Genomic DNA, 21,806 nt, shown 5'->3' with positions numbered 1-21,806 from the left:
GGCCGGGCACAGTGCTGGCCACCCTGCCATGCCGGTTTTCATAGGCGCTTGCTAACAGCACTTGTCCCTACCGTCTGACAGTGCTATATGGGGGATCTTTGTCTTTGTCTCCATAACCTTATGGGGGATCTTTGTGGCAGTGCAGTGCTACAAACTCGGCGACCCGAGTTCGATTCCCTCTCACGACCAATAATAGTGGCGAATATTTTAGCCAATTCTGGGCCTCCCCTAGGTCGACTCAGCCTCAAATGAGTACCTGGTGCGGCGTGTAAACGTTGCCACTAGGGAGAGAAAGGCGGCGAGGTGTGGTGCTAGCCACCCACCGCCTTCATGTGCCGGTCCCAGCCTTCAATAGGTGGTCACAAACCACACTTGCGCCCCAGCTACACCACACTCAGCACTAGAATTCACCCGGTCATTTGCCTCACCTGTCTGCGTATCGCAGCGTGTTGTTCGTGTGGTCACAGGAGCTCATCGCAGGAGAAATCATGGCGATCTGCAGCATCCACACGCGAGCACAGCGAGAGAATCGGGCAGTGAGTGTGTTTCTATGTGCACAAGGTGGTAGTATCCCGGTTAGCGCGCTGCGCTGTGAACCCAGCCACTAGAGTTCGATTCCTCGCTCACGGCCAACATTAGTGACAATTATCTAAACTGGTTCTGGGCCTCACCTAGGTCGACTCGTCCTCAAATTCGTACCTGGAGCAGTTCGGAAACATTGCCACTAGGGAGACGAAGGCAGCCAGGTGTGGTGCTGGCAATCCCATTCCCTCGTGTGCCGTGCCGGCCTTCATAGGTCCTCGCTAACAGCACTTGCTCCTACAGCAGGTACTCATTTACTAATGGTTTCTTATTTATTTACCAGGTAAGCCCGTCTGCACTATATAGTTCTTTTGCAGAAGCAACCTGCCCACAAACACAACGAAATGGCTTATCATGTCGTGGATGGAAAAACTTGACAACCCGAAGAAAAATCCACGCAACCACAGGGAGAGACGTGCAATCTCCAAATATACAACAGGCGTCAGGGTCGGGATCGAACTCGCGACCTCCTGCATACCAGGCGAGAGAGTAAACATCTCGCCACCGCGGGGCCCGAGTCAACCTAGGGCAGGCCCAGGACCAGTTTAGATAATCGTCAACGGTGTTGGCCGTGAGCAGGAATCGTACTCGGGTCGCTGGGTTAGTTGCGTAGCGCGCTAACCATTGCACTACCGCTCCCCACATAGGCTAAAACACGCGCACGCACACACACACACATGTACCATGCAGGTGCGGGAGTTCTCCCCGATGAACGAGTCCTTCAGCACCTGGGTGAGTTTGCTGCCGCGGAATGGCGTGTGTGCCTTGTTCTGGCCCAGCGCTCGGATGCACTCCTACACATGTGCACGTCGACATGTCAACGCACGCAGCACACGCATGTACAACAAAAACAACCGCCGCCGCCATACGCCACGAAGTGGCAGTGACGTCACCACGGCGCTTGTGCCAGGCTGTGCGCACTTTTAGGGCCACGTGAAGTGTCGAACGCCTGCTGGCAGGAGGTCACGGGACAAACCCAGGTGCCATGGTTTGACCAACTGAGATGACTGGCCGATGCACCATCTGTGCCCTACGACTGTGCCAACTTGCTGCATTTTAACCGTCCGGCGCTCCGCTCGTTGTTGTGAGCGTCGCTCCTCTGCCTTCCGTTGTTGCTGGAGCGCGTCTGCCCCCAACTGCCCAGTAGCAGCGTCCTTCACGAGCCTCTTCCACAGAAGCCAATCTTGACACCGCTGCTACCAGTCATTGGCAAGTCCACTCACCTCCATATCCTCTCGTACCACATCATACCATCTCGTCGAGCCCGTGCCATACCCGTTTAGCACCCTCACGCGCACACACACACACACACACACACGTGCGTGTCCTCATGGAAACGAGGCACAGCCAACAGGCCCGTAGTGTCAGATAGGGGGGCATTCCAAGCCCCCCCCCCGCCATTCTCAATATTTTGGTACAATAAAGCAATTGGCATTAGTCTTTGTTCACATGCATTGCAAGTTTGAAGAGCTTGAGCAGATCGTATAATTACTCATTCTGTTTAGAGTTTACTGTTTGTCAAAAAGTATGTTTAACATTATCCGTGTCGTACCCCTCTTACATTGTGTATGCCCGCCCCCTCCACCTCCCCTTTAAACAAGGTCATGCAGTAACAGGGTTAACAGCCATGGACAAGGACCCTTGACAATCTGTCCCGTTCATATGATAGGAGATGACAACTTACGTTGAAATTAACATGGATTCAAAGCAATAAAGATGTAATAATGTACCTGTCAATCAACGGGTCGGGTAGCCTAGAAATCATTTACAGGGATCCCCATTTATTTCCGTGGAGATTTTTGGATGCAGTTGGCAGCCCTGCACAATGTAGGGCTTCCTTAAGACAATACCACAATTGACCATACTGCACCACGCTGGCGAATTCAGGTAGGTGAATGTGCGGAGCATAAATGCGAGAGCCTAGGAGGTACAGCGCAACAATGGACTTTGCTGCGCCGTCCCCACCCCCCCCCCCGATACCCATTACGTGGCCTCTCAAAAGGCCAACGACACCTATTTTATACATTTTGGTCACCCATCCCAGCATTGTCCAGGCTCAAACCGGATTGGCTTCCAACATCTGATATCAAGTGCATTCTGGGTGATTAAGCCATAGACTGAGTGTGACATTGGAGCGAAAATCGTACTCTAGCCAATGGCGCTGCTCAGAGGTCGCAAACGGGTTTTGATTCCTTACCCGTACCCGGCCGCACCAGGGTCGCAAATGGGTACCCGTACCCGTACCCAGCCGGGTACGGGTAGCCGGGTATAGGGTAGGGTACGGTTATCGGGTACCCAAAGCGCTGGGCACGGGACGGTCGTCCCGATTATCCGAACTCCTAAGGGATGGCTCTGCAATTGGTCCCCAGGTCTCTGCACCGCACTGGTGGAGAGATGGCCAAGCGGTATGGCGTTTGCTGCAGCTGTTGACAGTTCGAATCTAGCGGCCGCCCTGCTTAATACCGCAGGTGCATCAACCGTAAAAAAACACGCAGTCTGCTTCGCAGCGGACGTTAAAGATCCGGCGACGTCATGTGCACGAGCAGGCCCATTGTGGTCCACATTTGCTAAATTTGCAAACGTACCCGCAAATAACTGGGATTATACCGGGGGACCGGCGACCAAATTAAAAAGTGGCATTTTTTTTCGAATTCGTAAAGAAACCTAAATATTTCAAGAGCTTGAATTGCATGTGAATACAAGCCACTGCTGAATAAACAATATCACGAAGCAGTCCTTAAAAGAACCGCATGCCACTCCGTAGCCGCAGGTTGCCCGACCCCCTAGATTATGAATAACAATCATCAGTATGTGGGGGGGGGACTGCAAAAATAACACTTGGCAGTACTGTCCTGGAAGCAAGTCACGAGACTCAGCGAGGGTTTGCTGGGCAAAAACAAGTTATTGCAGCTACATACTATTAACATTCCTTCCCTTTATTAATGCTACCCCTATCCCCTCCCTTTGATGCTGCTAATCCTGCATAATACACGGGCATTATATGACTTTGAAACCCCCCGCCCACCTCCTACGCATTTCACAAGTAGTGACTAATCCCATATCTGCATTTCCCATAAATATGCTAAATTCCTCTTGATATGCAAATTCTTTTGTCAAGGCGGTCTTCTCCCTCCAACCCAGCTTAAATATACACTCCAAGCCTGGTGGTGTTTCATTCAGACGCTGTCTTTCCAACAGACCTGTTCTTCACCCGATGACGGCTGCTTGCGTTGTGGCCAAAACGTCGTGAGATTTATTTAATTATGTTAAATTTGTATTCTCTTATTATTTCCCTTCTACGTGACTTTACCGAAAGAACCAAGAAGAAAAAAACAATCCAATGCAAACCTTCAGCGCCAGCAGGCTCTTGTTGATCTCGGCGCCCTCACGGCACATTTGCAGGTCGGAGTTGCCCGTGTCGGCGCCGCGCTCGCTGCCGGCGAGGTCCACGAGCGAGAACTTGCCGTGCAGAAGCTCGCCGCGCCTCAGTATCAGCTGGAAGATGGCGTGCGAGCGCGAAGACGTCGCGTTGGCCGATGTCTGGCCCGACGTCCTGTGCGCGCGTCACACGGGTTCCGCCCGCGTTAGCAAACCTAGAGGTCTGTGCTGCAAGTTGCAGGGTGGGTCCCATTCACTGAGACTCACCGGAGAAAAACGTAGCGACACGACCGCTGCACTCTTTGATAGCTGGTGCCAGACTGTGCCACACGCCCTCCCGCATGGCCTTGTGGCAGCCTCGGTAACGATTAAGTTACTTTATTTTAGTTTTGATGATGTACACGTACGTCATCAGAACTCAATCGGAAGAAAAACTTACGATGTCCACGTGCGGAACGGGAAAGGGTTAAGTTATGTAAAGCAAAATGTTGTAAATCTAAATGTTTTTTTTATGGATGTGTTTCAGGACAGTCATTCCAACTCTACTCACATCCTAAACATTCATACCTATATCACTTCACAATACAAAAGATAATAATACAAAACAAAGATTAAAACAATTGGATACAAATTAATTAAATTAAAGTATAATTTTTTTTATTTAAAGCTTTCGTGACTGCAGAGATTCATATTCTTGGTTCTTTCGGTAAAGTCACGCAGAAGGGAAATAATGAAATAATATTAATATAAAACAAAACAAAAAATTATCACGACGTTTCGACTGCAACACAAGCAATCATCATCAGGTGTGAAATCCACAGCAAGAACATTTTCTCGTTTTATATTAATATCATTTTATTATTTCCCTTCTACGTGACTTTACCGAAAGAACCAAGAATATGAAAGTAGTATTATTATTATACATGTGCGTGCATGCTGACCTGCACTTGCTCCCAGTCTCAATGAGGGCGAGCACCTCTTCGCTGGAGGAGACGGGGCACTCGCTGAGCCCCACCACCTGTACCTGCTGCTTGCTATCTTCCAGCACTCGCAGGACCGCCCGCTTATTCAGCAAATCGAACACCTGCATTCCAGTCGCACGGTGACAAAAAACCCCCACCACCTCATGGCCTTGACAGACATTTTGGGGCAAGTGCTGTTATAAGCGAGCACCCTACCACCTTTGCCGGCACGGTACACGTGGTGGTGGGTGCGACATTATAATGCATTATAATTAGGTCGCACTCAGTACACACAAAGTGCTTGGCCACCAATGAACTACAGTACCTTGCCGATCTCGTCAAGGAGCATAAACAATCGCGCGAACCTCCAGTCATCCTCACAGCAGCGGTTTTTGGCGAGCCATCGAACAAAGACGGTCGCCGCATCGTGCGCTTTCAGAAGCGCTCCTGAAGCCATCTTTAATGCTCTTACCTTGGATATTATGAAGCCACTTTTAAACCTAGGATTGAAAACTCATTTCTTTAGAACTGCATTTTGCGTTAAATTTGCTGTCCCTCCCCTGCACCTCCGATTAGCACGGTTGGCTACATATGGTGCGAAAGAAGTTCAACATAATCATGCTCGACCATCTTTGTCTTCCCAGTGGTAACGTTTACACGCCACACCAGGTATTCACTAGAGGCTGTCGACCCCTAGGGGAGACCCAGGACTGGTTCGGATAATCGTCACTGGCATTGGCCGTGAACGGGGATCGAACTCGAGTTGCCGGGTTCGTAGCGCGGCACGCTAACCGCTGCTCCCCACACACCCCAATAGTATTCGGGTAAGGAACCCAGAGCCCATGGGCTGTATACCTGGTTCACATTTATTTCATACATACTCTTAGGTTTTTTCGGGTAAAGTCACGTAGGTAAATATTTTTTTTATATATATAATATTAGAAATAATAATAGAAATAAAATAATAAAAAACGACGTTTCGGAGGCAACACAAGTCTCTGTCATCAGGTGGGACCGTCAGAGCTAAAGTTACTGTATCAAGTGAAATTTAGCTGTGACGGCCCCACCTGATGACGGAGACTTGTGTTGCCTCCGAAACTTCGTGATTTATTATTTTATTTCTATTATTAATATATATTTTTAACCTACGTGACTTTACCGAAAAAACCTAAGAATATGAATCCTTGCAGTCACGAAAGCTTCAAATCTAGAATTATTTTATACAGCCGGCGGTTTGCGCACCGTGCTTTGAACCTGACGAACTGACTTCCCATTCCCAGCCACGGCTGACATCAGTGGCGAGTTCATTTCCGAACCGGTCCTGGGAAGCCCATTCACCAACAACACGCATTGACCAGCATGCTGAAGTTAAGTTATAAACAAACCACCCCTATGAAGGATGCGACATAGGGAGGGGGCCCTTCATTCAGAGGTTGAGAAAATACTATAAATTACAATCGCATTCCAATCACACGCACATCTGCACACACCTGCATTCCATTCATTCACACGCTCACACTCATTACACGCGCACGTCCTCACCTTCCCGCTGTAGATCTCAAAGAAGGTGGCGTACACATGCAGATTCAGATGTCTGTAGTGCTTGTTTCCCTGCAGGTCAAACACATCCCGTGCTAGGCAGGATGGGGGAGGGAGGGAGGGTGGGAAAGTCAAAGAAAAATTATAAATTCCAACTATCATCATTATTTCTATGGGACACTTATGCCAGTATCAAGATATTGAATGTTTTAATTTATAGTTTTAACTATTCTTGACCATCGGTAACCATCCCTCCCAGACGTACATTGTCCTGCCTAAAGCTCTCTTACTTTACTTGGGTGACCACCATGCACACATGGGTTATTATAAGGCTATGGGAGCTAAATGTTGTGCAGCAGACGGCAGTCAAGCAAACCAAGCGTTGCCCTGTATTTCTATGCTCTCACGTCTATGCACCCCACCTTCAACAACACGCGCCTATCAGCGGGGGAGAAGGATGTTCCAATAATGCTCGCGGCTGGCAGCCTCCTTTGATAACTGTCACTATCGCCAGCATTTTATTCGAGGATTTCAGAGTTGCTTGCTCAGCTTTCTAACGAGAGCAGACGTTTCCATGAGACACACCCAACACCAGGACTCAAGCTCAAGATCCCTCGGTGATATGAAGTGGACATTGCCATCAAACCACTCGGCCACTTCCTCCAGTAATAATGTTGACTATGCCAAAACAGAGATTTAAAATGATAGACAATTGCGCCCCCCCCCCCACAACACCCCGCCCCCCCCGACCCCAAACTCAACATGTGGCACGGAATGTCTTGGCACATTTCCCCCCTAATCCCACAGTTACTGGGTACAGTCCAGTGTGCAGTGACATCACTCACTTGCCATGGCGTAGATACCCTTGGTGCAATCCTGCGAGCGACCGTTGAAATTTCCACCCATGGTCTGCAAATAAGAAACAAAGAAAAATATACCCCCCCACCATCATCGCCATTCTCAAAAGATCTCTCCGCCTCCGGGAAGTTTTCCCGGTCGCCCGCTTTAAACGCCGCCAAAACTACGTTTGCACACTAAGTAAAAACTCGGCGGCGCTAGGCGAACTGGAAAATAACAACTTTAAACGCTGACTTCGGACACGCATAAGCACAGAGAACGCACGAGGTGAAGCGACCTTTCTGTGCGCACTGCTCACCGCGCCGGTCACGTGACGCCAAGCACCCAATGATGGGCACGCGGACAGCACGGGGGGGTGGGGCTACAAATAATATAATGAAATAACAATCACATGCGGGGGTGTTGAGGAAGGGGGAGCTCAAGATAAATAAATCATGATTATTATATGTACTCTGGGTGATTTGGCCATAGGAGGGTGTTAAGACACAGACCGCGAAACGATAGCCTCTTGTGGAGTTGAGAATCTTCGGTTTTACTGGTAGGAACCTCCTGGTTACACCAGCCCACAGGGGATTATTGTGTCCATCCATCCGTCGTGCATCCACAAATGGGAGGGGTGGGGAGGGGCTGGGTGGGGAGGGTTGGGGGGGGGGCTGGTCACCCCGTGGTACCCTTAAACGTTTAACCTACTCACACCGGCTTGTGCCCGCCCACAGTCGGCCATATTTGCGGAATACACCACGCCACCGTTGACCCTGGCCATTGACCGAGCAACCCAACGTTCCTACCAGCTCCCTCCGCAGGAATGTGTTAGTAGTGCACTCCCGTTTCCCAGGAGGTTAACGGGCCACGACTCCGTCGCAAGAACTGCTCCACCGCCAACGACGAAGGGCGGCCGCGCGTTGGCCTAGAAACTCACGTGGGTTTTGCCGCTTCCCGTCTGTCCATAAGCGAAGCACGTGGCCATGCCCTTGTTGAAGATTGTCTGCACCAATGGGTAGGCGGTGAATCTAAACAAAGAAACAGATCCCCCGTGTAGCCTTAACAGACTGTTGGGGCAAGTTATGTCAGCGAGCACCTATAAAAGCCGACACGGCACACGCAGCGGTGGCCAGCACCACGCTCGGCCACCTTCGATATCCCCAGGGGAGGCCCAGGACGGGTTCAGATATGTCACTGGTGTTGGCCACGAGTGGGAATCAAACTCGGGTCGCCGGGTTTGTAGCGCAGCGCGCTAACCGTTACGCTACTGTTAGCGAGCACCTAACACGCACACACACGGGGTGGCAGCAAGTAACCACACGCACAGGCGCACAAACACACATGACACATGCATGTGAGCAATTGCAAGGACACAATTATTCATCACCCACCCTCACTTGAAGCAGTGCTCTTGCCACATCTAATTTCAACAGCCATTTGCAGCCTCAGGCCAGACCAGCTGTTTTAACAACCCTATTTATCTAAAGTTGCTGGGTGTTTCAAAGGGCACATGGCCTCTATTATACAGGTAGTCCCCGACTTACGATATTTCGATCTTACGATGGCGATAGCGATATGACAAAATTGTTAAATATTTTACATTTCGCGCGGCAGGCAAACGCAGCAGCGTACGAGGTACGATACTGTAAGTTGGGACGCTGCCGGGATGTTATGGTACGCATCTCCCGCCGTGTGTGATGCCTCACTCTCACCAGCGGTCGACGGAGTTAAGTTGTCTCGGTGTGCAATGCATTTTAAAAGTTTTTATAGCGGATAGGATTGATTCCTGAAAAAAAACTTTCCATGAAATTGCGGTTCATATAGGTATGCTAAGAATTTACCTTGTTTTTTACTTTACATTTTACTGTGCAATACAGTACTGTAATTAATAAATACATACAGTATATAGTTTATACAGTACGGTACTGTAAATTGCTCTGTTTTGCTAAACTATCACCATTCTTTAAGACTCCTGGGTAGGCCAGGCCATCTTCGACTTACGATATTTTCGACTTACGATGGAAGTCGTCGTAACACATCTCCATCGTAAGTCGGGGACTACCTGTAGAACTAAAGCTGGCACCCCTGAGAGCTCCAGGGTTTAAGCCGATTAGCAAGGTTGGCTACGTACGCCGCGAAAGAAGTTCAACGTCACAGCAAGGACCAAGGTCATGGGTCGGCAAACCCGCGGCTCCGGAGTCGTATGCGGCTCTAAGGACGTGACGTTATTTCTCGAGGAGAGCAGTCTCGTATTCACACGCATTGCGGCCCTTGAAATTGTTTTTTTTACCGAATTTGACAAAAATGGTTCCTCTTGTTACTTTGGTTGCCGACCCCTGACCTAGCCACTGCTATGCACTGCTGATTGAAGGAAGAGTGTTCAGGTGAGGGAATGGCTCAATGGGGTGGTGGGTGGGGGGAGTGGGAGGGGCAGTGGTGGCAGCGACGGTTGCAGTGACCCAGCCGCGCCGTCTCACTTGTAGACGACTTCGTTGGAGGCCGACTCGTCGAAGGCGTAGTCGAAGCGGAACGTCTGGTTCTCCAGGTACTTGGTGAGGTCAACCTTGTGTTTGGGCTCGTGGACCATGAGCACCTCGTGGCTGGGCACCGTCACCACATCAATCTCCTTCTGCGCCAGCTCTGGGTCACGCGTGCGCAGACACCACCAACGGGACGGTCGTCTGATTCGCAATTGAGTTTCGGCTCGCATCGCGCAAGTAAAAATGGGTGTCGTAAGCAATCCACAGAATTGAATTAATCGTTAAGATTGTTATGAATTGCTCGACAGCACACCGGAATTTGCCCAAGCGGTAAGAGACTGGCAACGCTTGCTCACGTTACAACCAATCTAAATTGGGTGTGTTGGGTGGTGTTGGGTGGTGGAGGGTGTACGACACATTTACTTACATGATTTGGACCGATTTTTGTTTATCATATTGGTCGCAAAATGCCTAGGCATTAAATTTCAGCCATCATCATCATCATCATCATCGTAAAACCGATTCTAGAAATGTTTGTCAATAGCTCTTGCATGTGGTCTTAGCAGGGGTGGGGGATTCCTATGTATTGTTCGGTATGTGTCTGCAAATGAGTCTTGAAATGCTACACAATAAACATTCGACTAGATTGCAAACTCATTTCTTTAGCACTGCTTTGTTTAAATCGTTGTCCTTTCCCCACACCTCTGATGGCACGATTGGCTACCAATGGTGCAAAAGAAGTTCAACATGCATACAATTATTCCTGCGATAACACAGGGGCATCATCAGTCGTGAGTGCAGACAGCTAAGGTTTGTCTACAGGACGAATCGCGGAACGACATGCGTAATCCCCGTTACACTGCAAAACTGACGACATAGCCTCCCACCCACGCACCCCCCCCTCCCACCCACGCCCCCCCCCCCTCACCCACGCACCCGCCCCTCGCACCCCCACCTCACACCCACCCCTCTCACCCACGCACCCCCCCCTCCCACCCACGCACCCCCACCCTCCCACCCACGCCCCCCCCTCCCACCCACGCACCCCCCCTCACACCCACGCCCCCCACCTCCCACCCACGCTCCCCACCTCCCACCCACGCCCCCCACCTCCCACCCACACACCCCCCCCCTCCCACCCACGCACCCCCCTCCCACGAGTACCTTTTTTGTTGAGTGGGCGCTTTCTGACACAGACGCAGATCTTTCGCTCCTCCACCTGAATAGAGCCAAGGTCCACCACAGTTTAAAGTCAGAGTGCTGAATGAACGGAACTTTTATTGTACCAGGTAAGGCCCACAGAGCTATAGAGCTTTTCTCATAAGCGACTTGCCCACAAATGATAGCCGAACGAAGCGGCTTATCGCCACGTGGAAATGTGTAGCAGCCAAATACTCTAAACGCACGTTTATAAATGGAGAGAAAAACCGGAGGACCCAGGAGAAAAATCCGCGTGACCACGGCGAGAACATGCAAACGCCAAATATACAGGCGCCAGCGGGGGGAGGCCTTCACGAACCTGGTCAGAGATGGAGAGCGGATGGAAGTCGAGGTTGGCACGGTAGTCCTGGATCATCTTCAGGAACTCCCAGTGAGGATCATTCGCTGCTCCCTGTGTTTTCAATGAACACGGCACATGCAGGACTTCACATGCAACATGAGCACGTGGCACAGGTTTGCAAGTGGCGATTGTTACTGTTTGTTCCACAACCTCTCGGATACTTGCACGTTGAACTTCCTTCACACCGTACGTAGCCAACCATGCTAATTGTAGGTGCGGCGGGGTGGGGGAAGAAAAAACTAAACACAAAAAGCAGTTCTAAACAAATGAGTTTCCAATCGAGATTATTTAAAAGGAGCGGCGTTCCAGACGGCCGCAGAAGCGGATCCGAAAGTGCACGATGCGGTGACCGTCACGTGATGGTTTATTGCTCCTTCAAGTTCAAGTTTCATTTATTAGGTATAGCCCTGTGAGCCATTCGGCTCTTGAATCGGGTGCAACCGCAACAAACAAAAAAAACAAACATGAACAAGAAAACATCTCATCCTTGAAGAGAGAATAGCAAGGTCATTGTGGTTCGTTTGTGGCAAGCGCTTTTTGTGCGATTAGTGCGACCTTACAAACCCGCAAGCGGCGATCGCGAGGGCCCTGCTGTTGATTCTGGAACGCTCGCTCGGTCCGGATCCGACTCGCCTTGTCCGTCTCCGGCATGTAAGTGGTTCGTCTGCGCCCTGCTGCTGCTACATGGTCATCAGTCAAGGTAAAGGGGGTCACGGAAGGGTCAGAGGAGTGAGTCTGTGAAAATACAACTCTTAATGCGTTTGAGATATACAACACCAGGATTAACACTCCTATCGTGTTTTTGTATAATTTCATAATAGATCGCATTAATTATAAATGTGTCGTAACCCTCCACCACCCGACACGGCCAATCGGCAAAAAAGTGTCAGGTTGACAAAAGACAAATAGTTCACTACTTTAGCCCACCGGTGTGTTGAAGAGTGAATCCACAATATTTACAATTGTTAAGTACGACGTTCCGCTGGTAATTGCATCCAGCATCATCGGGCAATTCGCCAGAATTATGGCAAATTGCCCGTCGTACTCAAAAATTGTAAATGTTGTGGATTCACTCTTCAACGTGACACTTTTTTGCTGATTGGCCGTGTCGGGTGGTGGAGGGTTACGACACATTTATAAATAACGCGATCTGACCCAAAAAAAACAACAACTTTATTATGAATGTTATTGGTCGCGAAAGCCTCCGTGTTTTGTATAATTTGTTGTAATGTTCCGACCCCGTGTCCCTACTACTGGACATCTGTGAAAAAGAGCTTTATAGCTCATCGGATTCCTCCGGTATAAATGTTCTGATTCTAACATCGGTATGCTGAAGGAGTAACTAATTGGCACGATTTGTTCACGTGGCAAACCCTTACTAATGGTCTGTGTTGGCAGGAGGTGGGTTTTACAACACATTTAAATTGACGTTATATAATCCAAAAATAAAAAAATCACGAATAAGACCGGTATCTGTACTTTATATTTCATTTGTAGTCCCTCTCGTGTCGATGCCATGCAGTAGAAATGTGTGGATGCATGCATGTTGAACTTCTTTCGCACCGTACATAGCCAATCGTGCTATTCGAAGGTGCGGGAGAAGGCCGACAAGCCAAACACAAAAAGCAGTTCTAAGGAAATTAATTTACAATCTAGATTTAAAAGTGCAAAGCTCCAGTGGCTTCCAGATGGCAACATGAAGCACATCTGAAAGTGTGCGATGCAGTGACCGTCTTTGTTCGATAGTTCGCCAAAAGCCGCTACGACGAAGACCGGAGCTCGTGATGCTTTATGCCCCTTTACGAGATCAGCAAGGTACAGTGATACCTCGGTTCACGAACGCTTCTGTTCACGAACAACTCGGTTCACGAACAGAAAAGTTCATAAAAATCTGCTCCGGTTCACGAACTCCGCTTCGGTTCACGAACAGGAGCCGCGGCCATTTTAATGCTATTTCCAGGCTGTCACATGGTCGTGACTTCCTGTAGGAAGATCGTGGAGAGAAGAAGAGACGCAGAAAAAAGTACTGTGAGTACTGTGAAGACACTTTCAGTGACTTTTTGCTTTTTGGTGTGCTTTTTAGCACATATTGTACTGTACTACTGTACTGTACAATACTGTACTTACTGTATTGTACAGTTCACCCGTTTGAGTGCTTACTGAAGTCATCTCAAGCAAGGTTAGTGTTCTCTCTTTATACATTACTATACTGTACAGTACTAATGTGTATTGTAATTTGTTTCATATTTTTGTGCTTCAAAAACCCCAAAAAAAGGTCAGAACGGATTAACCGGATTTACATTGAACCCTATGGGAAAATGTGCCTCGGTTCACGACCAATTCGGTTCGCGACCAGAGTCAGTTCACGAATTAAGTTCGTGAACCGAGGTATCACTGTATTGTGGTTAATTTGTGGCAATCACTTTGTGTGTAATGAGTGCAACCTTATTATGTACAGGGTAGTACTCGACTTATGATGGAGATGCGTTACGACGACCCCCATCGTAAGTCGAAGATGACCTAGCCTACCCAGGAGTCTTAAAGAACGGTGATAATTTAGCAAAACAGAGCAATTTACAGTACCGTACTGTATAAACTATATACTGTATGCATTTATTAATTACAATACTGTATTGCACAGTAAAATGTAAAGTAAAAAAAAACAAGGTAAATTCTTAGCCTACCTATATGAACTGCAATTTAAATGGAAAGTTTTTTCAGGAAACAATCCTATCTGCTATTAAAACTTTTAACATGCATTGAACGTATCGTATCGTGGTAACCTTAAACTGAAATCGCTAAAGCTACGTATCATACATGCATTGAACGTATCGTAACGTATCATATTGTACTGTACTCACCAAGATTATGTCCTTCGTCTGCACACTTGAACAATGTTAGGTTGTTGATGGCAATTCTCGTATCGCTATCGCCATCTCGCAAGATCGAAATTTCGTAAGTCGGACCGTCGTAACTCGGGGACTACCTGTACTCATTCGGCGACTGGAAGCCGATGCAGCTTGGCGAGCACATGACGGACGACAAACAGGGACTTCTAAGGTATCGGTGCTTTGCGCAGGAGACTGAGGCATTACAGAGTTGGCATGGGCCCTGGCGCAGCGAACGAAACTAGGCGGCCTGTCCAATTTCCCCCACCTTTATAGACCGGCCGGCGCCTGGAGCCCCCTACAGCCCCGTGAGTCTCGGGTGCAGATACACTGCCCACGCGCTCGGATAGCTACCGCCACCACCAAAGGAGTTTCTATCAAGTCACTTTGCATGTGGAAGGAAACCCGAGCGCACAGAGGAAATTCATGTACACAAGAAGACAACGCTCGTAAACAAATCCCCATAAACAGATCGGCACCCTATTAGCTGCACTTTCCCCTGCGAGCCACCCCGTGGCAGGGCAAGGCGAGCATCATGCACGTGCAATGACATGTGTCAAGGGGGATCGCAACCAACCGCACCACGGGTTGAACGACGCGACACGACTCTACACCACACACGGCGATGAAGCGAACCTGCATTGCCCGTAGTGGTGGTGGTGGTGGTGGTGGCAGCGGCGGCGCCATCATGGGCAGCGGGCAACGCCGGGGCTGGGTGTTCAGGGAGGGTGCCCAGCTGTAGGGTGCTGGTGGTGGAGTCGGAATGAGCTCGTGGAACTGGAAGTCGGCTGACCACTGACACAGCGCAGACACACGTGGGCCAATGACACACACATCTACACTGTACATGGACCTGTTAATACACATCCACACACACATACGATGACAACACCCGCCGCCATTCGCCATCAAGTGGCGGTGACGTCACCACGGTGCCTATGCCAGGCCAGCTGCACTTTGAGGCTATGTGAAGTGCCGAAAACTTTATGACAGGTGGTCACGGGACAGACCCAGGTGCCATGGGTTGATTGAGATGACAAGCAGATGCACCGGCTGTGCAAACTTGCTGCATTTTAGCTCAAATAAAGTTACAAAACACACGTACAAACACTTGGCTTCATTATGCACACATCCACTCATGCAGATATTATGAGAAACAAAACGCATATACACCTATGTGAACACGCATAGGGGCTCATGACGCACACAAATCCATTAAACACGCACACAAATATAAGCATACAAGGTCCTTGACACAACACACACCCATGTTGTCATGGATATATGTGTACACAGCCATAATGCAGACACGCACGTACGTGTGGTCACAAGGCTAAACCGAACTGGCTTGTCCCAGGATAGATTCTGATACCAAGCGTCACTGCTGGGAGGGTGAGGAATTGAATTTGGTTTGCCAAAATCACAGCACAATGCAACAACAGCCACTGAACCCTCCACCTGCTCCCCAAGGCAATGCAAGAACACACACACACACACACGATGGCCCAACTCTGAACGAAACGGTTAAAATACAACCAAATTTGGATAAACATGTGCGGAATCATTTTTTTTACCTTTTAGACTGACATGGCCATCTTAAGACACTCGAACTCCAGGCTGAAAAGCTAACCTCTCCAAAAGGTGCTGGGCGCGGCCGTGTCTTTCAATACAGGAACTCCTCTACTTACAAACGAGTTACGTTCCAGAGGTCTGTTTGCAAGACGATTTGTTCGCAAGTCCAAACATGGTGTACGGCCTGTACACTAAACACGGCGAATAGATTTAAAGGTTGCATAATCTCCTGTAGATGTAGATGCCACTGGTTATTCATGTTCTGCAGATGTAGATGCCACCACCGTCACCTATTGCGCGGCGGTTGAACTTACTACTTCTTGGTCCGAACAGGTAACTGGACATACGGACAGGTTCGTTCGTAGCTCTGAAAGTTCGCAAGTCGAATGTTCATAAGTAGAGGAGTCTTTGATTTAAAGCTTTCGTGATTGCAGGGATTCATATTCTTGGTTCTTTCGGTAAAGTCACGTAGAAGGGAAAGAACCAATAATATAGAGGAGTCCCTGTATGCACAGACTACCTTTACAGAAACAGCACCTGGGCTTGGGGACTCATTGTCCTGATACTGGCATCAGCACCCCCCCACCCCAAGTGGCAGTCCGTCCACCACCACAGCAGCTCTTCAATAATCTACAATGTCAGCGGCGCAGCACGATTGACATGGGTCCTGGTACAAAGAATGAAACGGGGTCTCCTGTTTCCCATTCCCCGCCCCCCCCACCTCTTTTTCCTCCAGCATTGGGCTCCCCCGACAGATGCACTGGCCTGTTTACTCACTCCACTGCTAGCGCCACTGACGTCCATGGTGCTGCTGGTGCAGCGTTCCGACACAGCATCCCGCGAGAGCCACCCAACCAACACCAATCATTTATTTTCTTAAAGAATTTTCCCTCTTGCCCGAGCTTAACAAAGGACCTCGGGGCCACTTGACGACGGGGACAACGTAAGCAGCTTGAGAGCAGCTCCAAAACCAAGCGTCCCTCAAAAAAACAAGCAGCTGGGCGAGGCTTTAGCCCCGGCCGCCTGCCCGCCATCCTCCAAAATTCAAAGCCTCGTATCGGACGGAAACACAGCGAGGATGTGTCGGAGCACCGAGGTTCTCCCTGTGCCTCACCTACCACCGCCCCCCGGCCCACGGCCCTACACAGAAGGAGCGGCCAACTCAAGCGAAACACTCAGGGGGCCACTTGTGGCCTGCCCGGGCACGCTGCAACACCAGTGTCCGCACTCGCAACTTCGGCGGTGCAGCCACGAGGAGCGGTTTCACTTTCAGGAAAGGGGTGGGTGGGGATTGTGGGTCACGTTCACATTTAAAATCTAAATTTTTACATCTGTGCCTCTTAGCTTATCCGCAACTCAACCAACATTCCTGCAAATTGGATTTTCAGTTTTCGGACTCATCAAAACCACTCGGAAAAGACAACCATTCACTCCTACTCCAGCTAAATGTGTTTGTAACATCATCATTTTAACGTGTTTGTCTCTGGTGTCTAGAACGTGTGAAATTAAGCTTGAAATGCACAAGCTCAATGATATTCACATTTAAATTACAGGTTTTCCAATACCACTTTTGAACATGAATTCATCAGTAGAATCACCAATGAAAATAACCTATTCTCATTTTTTTACTTCTATGTACTCTAAGTCTAATCATCAACATCTGGATTGATGTCTTCCTCGTGCGACTGAATACCACTCCAATACCTCTGAGTAGCCTGCCCTCCCCTCCATCCTGTACGCATGTTCCACCCACCGCAACCTCCTATTCCCAATCACAACTACAAGACTTTCTTATCACGTTTCACACCGAACCTCCCAAAAGTTGCCTTTACCATGACAATCATGGGCCATGGCAATAATATTAACGTGGCAGATGCTTCTATTCCAGTTGGTCTCTTCAAGTTATCTTGGCATGTGCAGTAACATACATTACACCCCTGCCCCAAACACCTGTCTCTCAACGTTAAAGTTCACCGCTCTATCCTTCAAAAATGGGATGCGTAGTTTATAAACAAAACACACCTTGCTAACAAAATAAGATCTCAACTTCCATCGAACAGGTCCCGGTATTATATGCACACTGCTACCCAGACCCACAAAGTCTCCACTACTTGTCTCGGTAACCTGCTCTCCCGTATGCATGGACAAACGTTGAACTTCTTTTGCACCGTATGTAGCTAACCGTGCCAAATCGGAGGGACGGGGGAAGGGCAACTAAACACAAAAAAGCAGTTCTAAAGAAATTCGTTTTAAATCTAGCATTTTAAAGTGCATAGGTCCGGTGGCTTCCTAATGTCGGAAGGAAGAGCATTCCGGATAGCCACAGAAGCGCATTTAGATGCGGTGACCGTCTTTGTTCTATGTCTCGCCAAAAGCCACCGCAAGAATGACCAGAGTTCGCGTCATGGTTTATGCTCTGTGACGAGATCAGCAAGGTATTGTGATTATTCCTGGTTGCATCGAGTATGCCGTCCCTGCTTGCCATGTCGTTCTCTGGCGCAATGTCTTACAGTCACTCCTTTGAGGCAGAGGCTCTTGCTTCAGCCCGACGACGCTGTTCCCGACCTGGGAGTGGAAGACAAGCAACACATTCCTTCAGAGTGGGCAGGTAGGAACTTGGTTGGACGGCGCATTCGTGCGATCCGTGTCACGCGGCGCAAGCTGCGTGGGGCGGCGCGTCACGTGGTGCTGAGCCCGCCCGAAGCGCTCTATGAAATACAAATCGAGGGCGTGGCTATGCACGACAGACAGACAAATAATCCCTGGTGGGCAGTGTGGAACTGTTGTTCCTACCTGTAAAAAAAATTGTTCATACATTGTGCAGTGGGCAGCTGTGTGGCAACATCTATTGCTGTACTGTGGCGTCCATGCGCCCCACGTCAATGCACCCCACCACCTTCACTAACCCAGAAAGGCGAGCGTGGTGAATTCACGTCAAAAACCACCACCGTGACCCAAAAGGCACTGGGGGAGGCAGTCATCCAGCAGTGGATAGACAAATGGGCTACATGCATTCGTGAGAGAACAGTTGCGTGCCGATGCGCTGTTGCAGGACTGTGTGGGATGGTCGATGGCATGGGAGGGACTTTTTTATGATGACGATATGAAACCTTTAATAACCACTGAAAGATGACCAATTGTACTTTTAAATGTAATTAAATAAACTAATTCAGAGTATCCCTCCATCAAATGATCCCTTTGGGGCCAATAAAACTAGTACTACTTGGAATTAGTCAACAGCATCTTGTAATTGCAGTCAAAACGGAATACAGTTTTTTAAAATCCTTTATATTAAGTTCACTTGTTTGCTTGCTTGCTTGCTCGCTTACGACCGTGCAAATCTTTCGGTCGTTTTTTAACCCACTTCCCGTGATCCAATCGAGCTGACATTTTGCACACAGACTCGTTGTGCGTGACAATTTATTTTCGTGAAAAAATATTTCCAAAATGTTCCACATTACGAAAAAAAAAAATTCATATTTAATTTAAAATACCAATGTGATAAAAATGAAACTCTCACTCAAGAAAAATAGAAATGAATAATAAAATAAAACCGATGCCACGCATATAAAGGATTTATAGTGAAAAACTTTGTTTTTACGGGTTAATTTTTTTAAAGACCCTATTAATTCGAATATGTGACCAATGATAGGCCCTACAGCTCTCCGATGTATTCAGGTTGAACACCGTCTTGTTCGGCAGGACGCCTGATAATTATTTGCACCTCCGATTAGCACGGTTGACCACGTACGGTGCGAAAGAAGTTAAAAATACATACACTACAGTAGATGCCCCTCGGTAATTGGCTCCACAAAACCGATCGTTAAGCGATATGGTCATTAAGCGAGTAAAGGAAATACACATTAAAGGCTTAATTCGTTCTGATAGCATCAAAAGTTACCCTTTTTCACCCAAATAGCTTACTTTAAAATATTTAAACAATGGATATTAATTAAAACATAAATATTCTAACAATACATAATCTTAAAAAATTAACCCGTAAAAACTAAGTTTTTCACTATAAATCCTTTATATGTCAGATCACCTCTTGACATGCCCCGTATATTCCCGAGGGCACTAGCGTTGACCCGTTTTACCACTTTCAAGAACCTGGCGGCTTCAATTTAACTGCTCTATAAATAGTCTCCACTGTACAACGTGGGGGCAGGGATTTCATGCCATGTGGTTAGTCAACATTTGCGTCATCATGAAACGGGCGGCTAGAGTCCTCTCGTCCTCTGGCTTGAGATGGCTGCCACCTATGGGTCAGATGATTGTCTGCCACCATTAAGCAATTGGTAATTAAATATTTTAAAAAATTACCCTAAACAGTGTAAAATTTTGGAAACAAATTTTCATGAAAATTAATTGTCACGCACAACGAGTCTGTGTGCAAAATGCCAGCTAGATTGGATCACGGGAAGTGGGTTAAAAAACGACCGAAAGATTTACACGGTCGTAAGCAAGCAAGCAAGCAAGCGAACTTAATATAAAGGATTTAAAAAGACACGTGGTTAATCAATCCAGTAATTCATATTTACTGTACCTACAACAGCCCGTCATTGACAAGAGGAATGGTCGGTCAGTGAACACATTGGGCTCTATGGAGGCCCGTCGTTACGTGATTAGTCATTAAAGAGGAGTTCTACGGTATATTCGGGGATTGAATAGAATCAAATTTCTAAAGATGCACCCCGGCCGTGGAACAAAACGTCAGACAAATGTAGAACCCCACGCTGCAACCCGAAAACACTTTGGTGAGTTACAACACAGCACGCATATGGAGAGACCTACCAGGAATGATTGCCCTTCGGGAGAAATCCGGACCCAACAATTCAGGACCACCAACAGAAAGACGTCACCTATTCACCGTTCATTTTAGGAGGCGACTTTCAAGCTACGTATTATTCCACGAAAATCAATCATGCTGCCACTTAGCAATTTCAATTCGTCATTCGTGATCTGAATTGAGAACACCGAAATTCCTTACCGAGCAGTCGGACCCACGCATGACACGTGCGTTTGCAACCGAGGGCGTCGGTCGTAACTTCACGGGAACGGAGGGTCGCGCAGGGGGAGGCATCAGGTCCGAATCCTTCACCAGCACCAGCTTGGGGTTCAGCCGGTATATATCTTGGAGAGAGAACTGCCCGCACATGGAGACGGACGGATACACGCCCACCGTTACGCACAGGCACATTTCAGCACAATCATCCACCAATGTATGTATCTAGAACTTTTTTCGCACCGTACATAGTGAACTGTTCTAATCGGAGGTGCAGGGGAAGGAAAATTAACCCGTAAAAACAAAGTTTTTCACTATAAATCCTTTATATGCGTGGCGGCTAGAGTCCTCTCGTCCTCTGGCTTGAGATGGCTGCCACCTATAGGTCAGATGATTGCCTGCCACCATTAAGCAATTGGTAATTAAATATAATAAATTTTTTCCTAAAAAGTGTAACATTTTGGAAAAAAAATTTCACGAAAATAAATTGTCATGCACAACGAGTCTGTGTGCAAAATGTCAGCTCGATTGGATCACGGAAGTGGGTTAAAAAACGACTAAAAGATTTGCACGGTCGTAAGCGCGCAAGCAAGCAAGTGAACTTAATATAAAGGATTTAAAAATAAACTAAACACCAAAAGCACACAAGGGGGAAGCCAAGGAAGAAGTTTATAAATATGGAGCGATTTGGAGACGGCGGGGGGAGGGGGGGGGATCCCCATGCAGGAGGAGGACAATGCGAGCCAGGAAGATTGTAGGAATACGGGAACCAAGAAACGGTGAAAGGGTGGGACATAGAAGACAAGGAGATGCTGAAAATCCAGAGATTATTCAACGAGAGATATGGAGAGGATGAGACATGGAGGGGAACTTGACACGGCGGAAAAGGAGCGACAAAATTATAAAAGGACATGAACGAGATGCAGGAGCGCACAGGAGGCTGGGAGCAGAGGAGAGAAATAGACAGCAAACAAACGAAGAAAATAAATCACAAGGATT

General features: G+C 48.1%; 1 protein-coding gene across 2 annotated transcripts in view; it reads right to left on the bottom strand.

The window, feature by feature from the left end:
• Positions 1–21,806, bottom strand: part of LOC144952528 (kinesin-like protein KIF2A) — a 41,548-nt gene that overhangs the window by 9,560 nt on the left and 10,182 nt on the right. For both annotated transcript variants that reach the window (XM_078882979.1, XM_078882988.1), the window contains exons 3-16: positions 20,793–20,948; positions 18,313–18,367; positions 14,867–15,025; positions 11,907–12,022; positions 11,301–11,393; positions 10,946–11,000; positions 9,779–9,941; positions 8,239–8,329; positions 7,307–7,370; positions 6,465–6,556; positions 4,902–5,044; positions 3,931–4,135; positions 1,266–1,376; positions 429–496 (exon numbers count right to left, since the gene is read on the bottom strand). In XM_078882979.1, coding sequence (XP_078739105.1) covers positions 429–496; positions 1,266–1,376; positions 3,931–4,135; positions 4,902–5,044; positions 6,465–6,556; positions 7,307–7,370; positions 8,239–8,329; positions 9,779–9,941; positions 10,946–11,000; positions 11,301–11,393; positions 11,907–12,022; positions 14,867–15,025; positions 18,313–18,367; positions 20,793–20,948 — 1,571 coding nt within the window. The remainder of the gene's footprint in view (positions 1–428; positions 497–1,265; positions 1,377–3,930; positions 4,136–4,901; positions 5,045–6,464; positions 6,557–7,306; positions 7,371–8,238; positions 8,330–9,778; positions 9,942–10,945; positions 11,001–11,300; positions 11,394–11,906; positions 12,023–14,866; positions 15,026–18,312; positions 18,368–20,792; positions 20,949–21,806) is intronic.

This window comes from Lampetra fluviatilis, chromosome 3 (assembly GCF_964198595.1).
Source record: "Lampetra fluviatilis chromosome 3, kcLamFluv1.1, whole genome shotgun sequence".
Lineage (NCBI taxonomy): Eukaryota > Metazoa > Chordata > Hyperoartia > Petromyzontiformes > Petromyzontidae > Lampetra > Lampetra fluviatilis.
The sequence above is the reverse complement of the archived record's forward strand: the minus strand, read 5'-3'. Positions and strand labels throughout refer to the sequence as shown.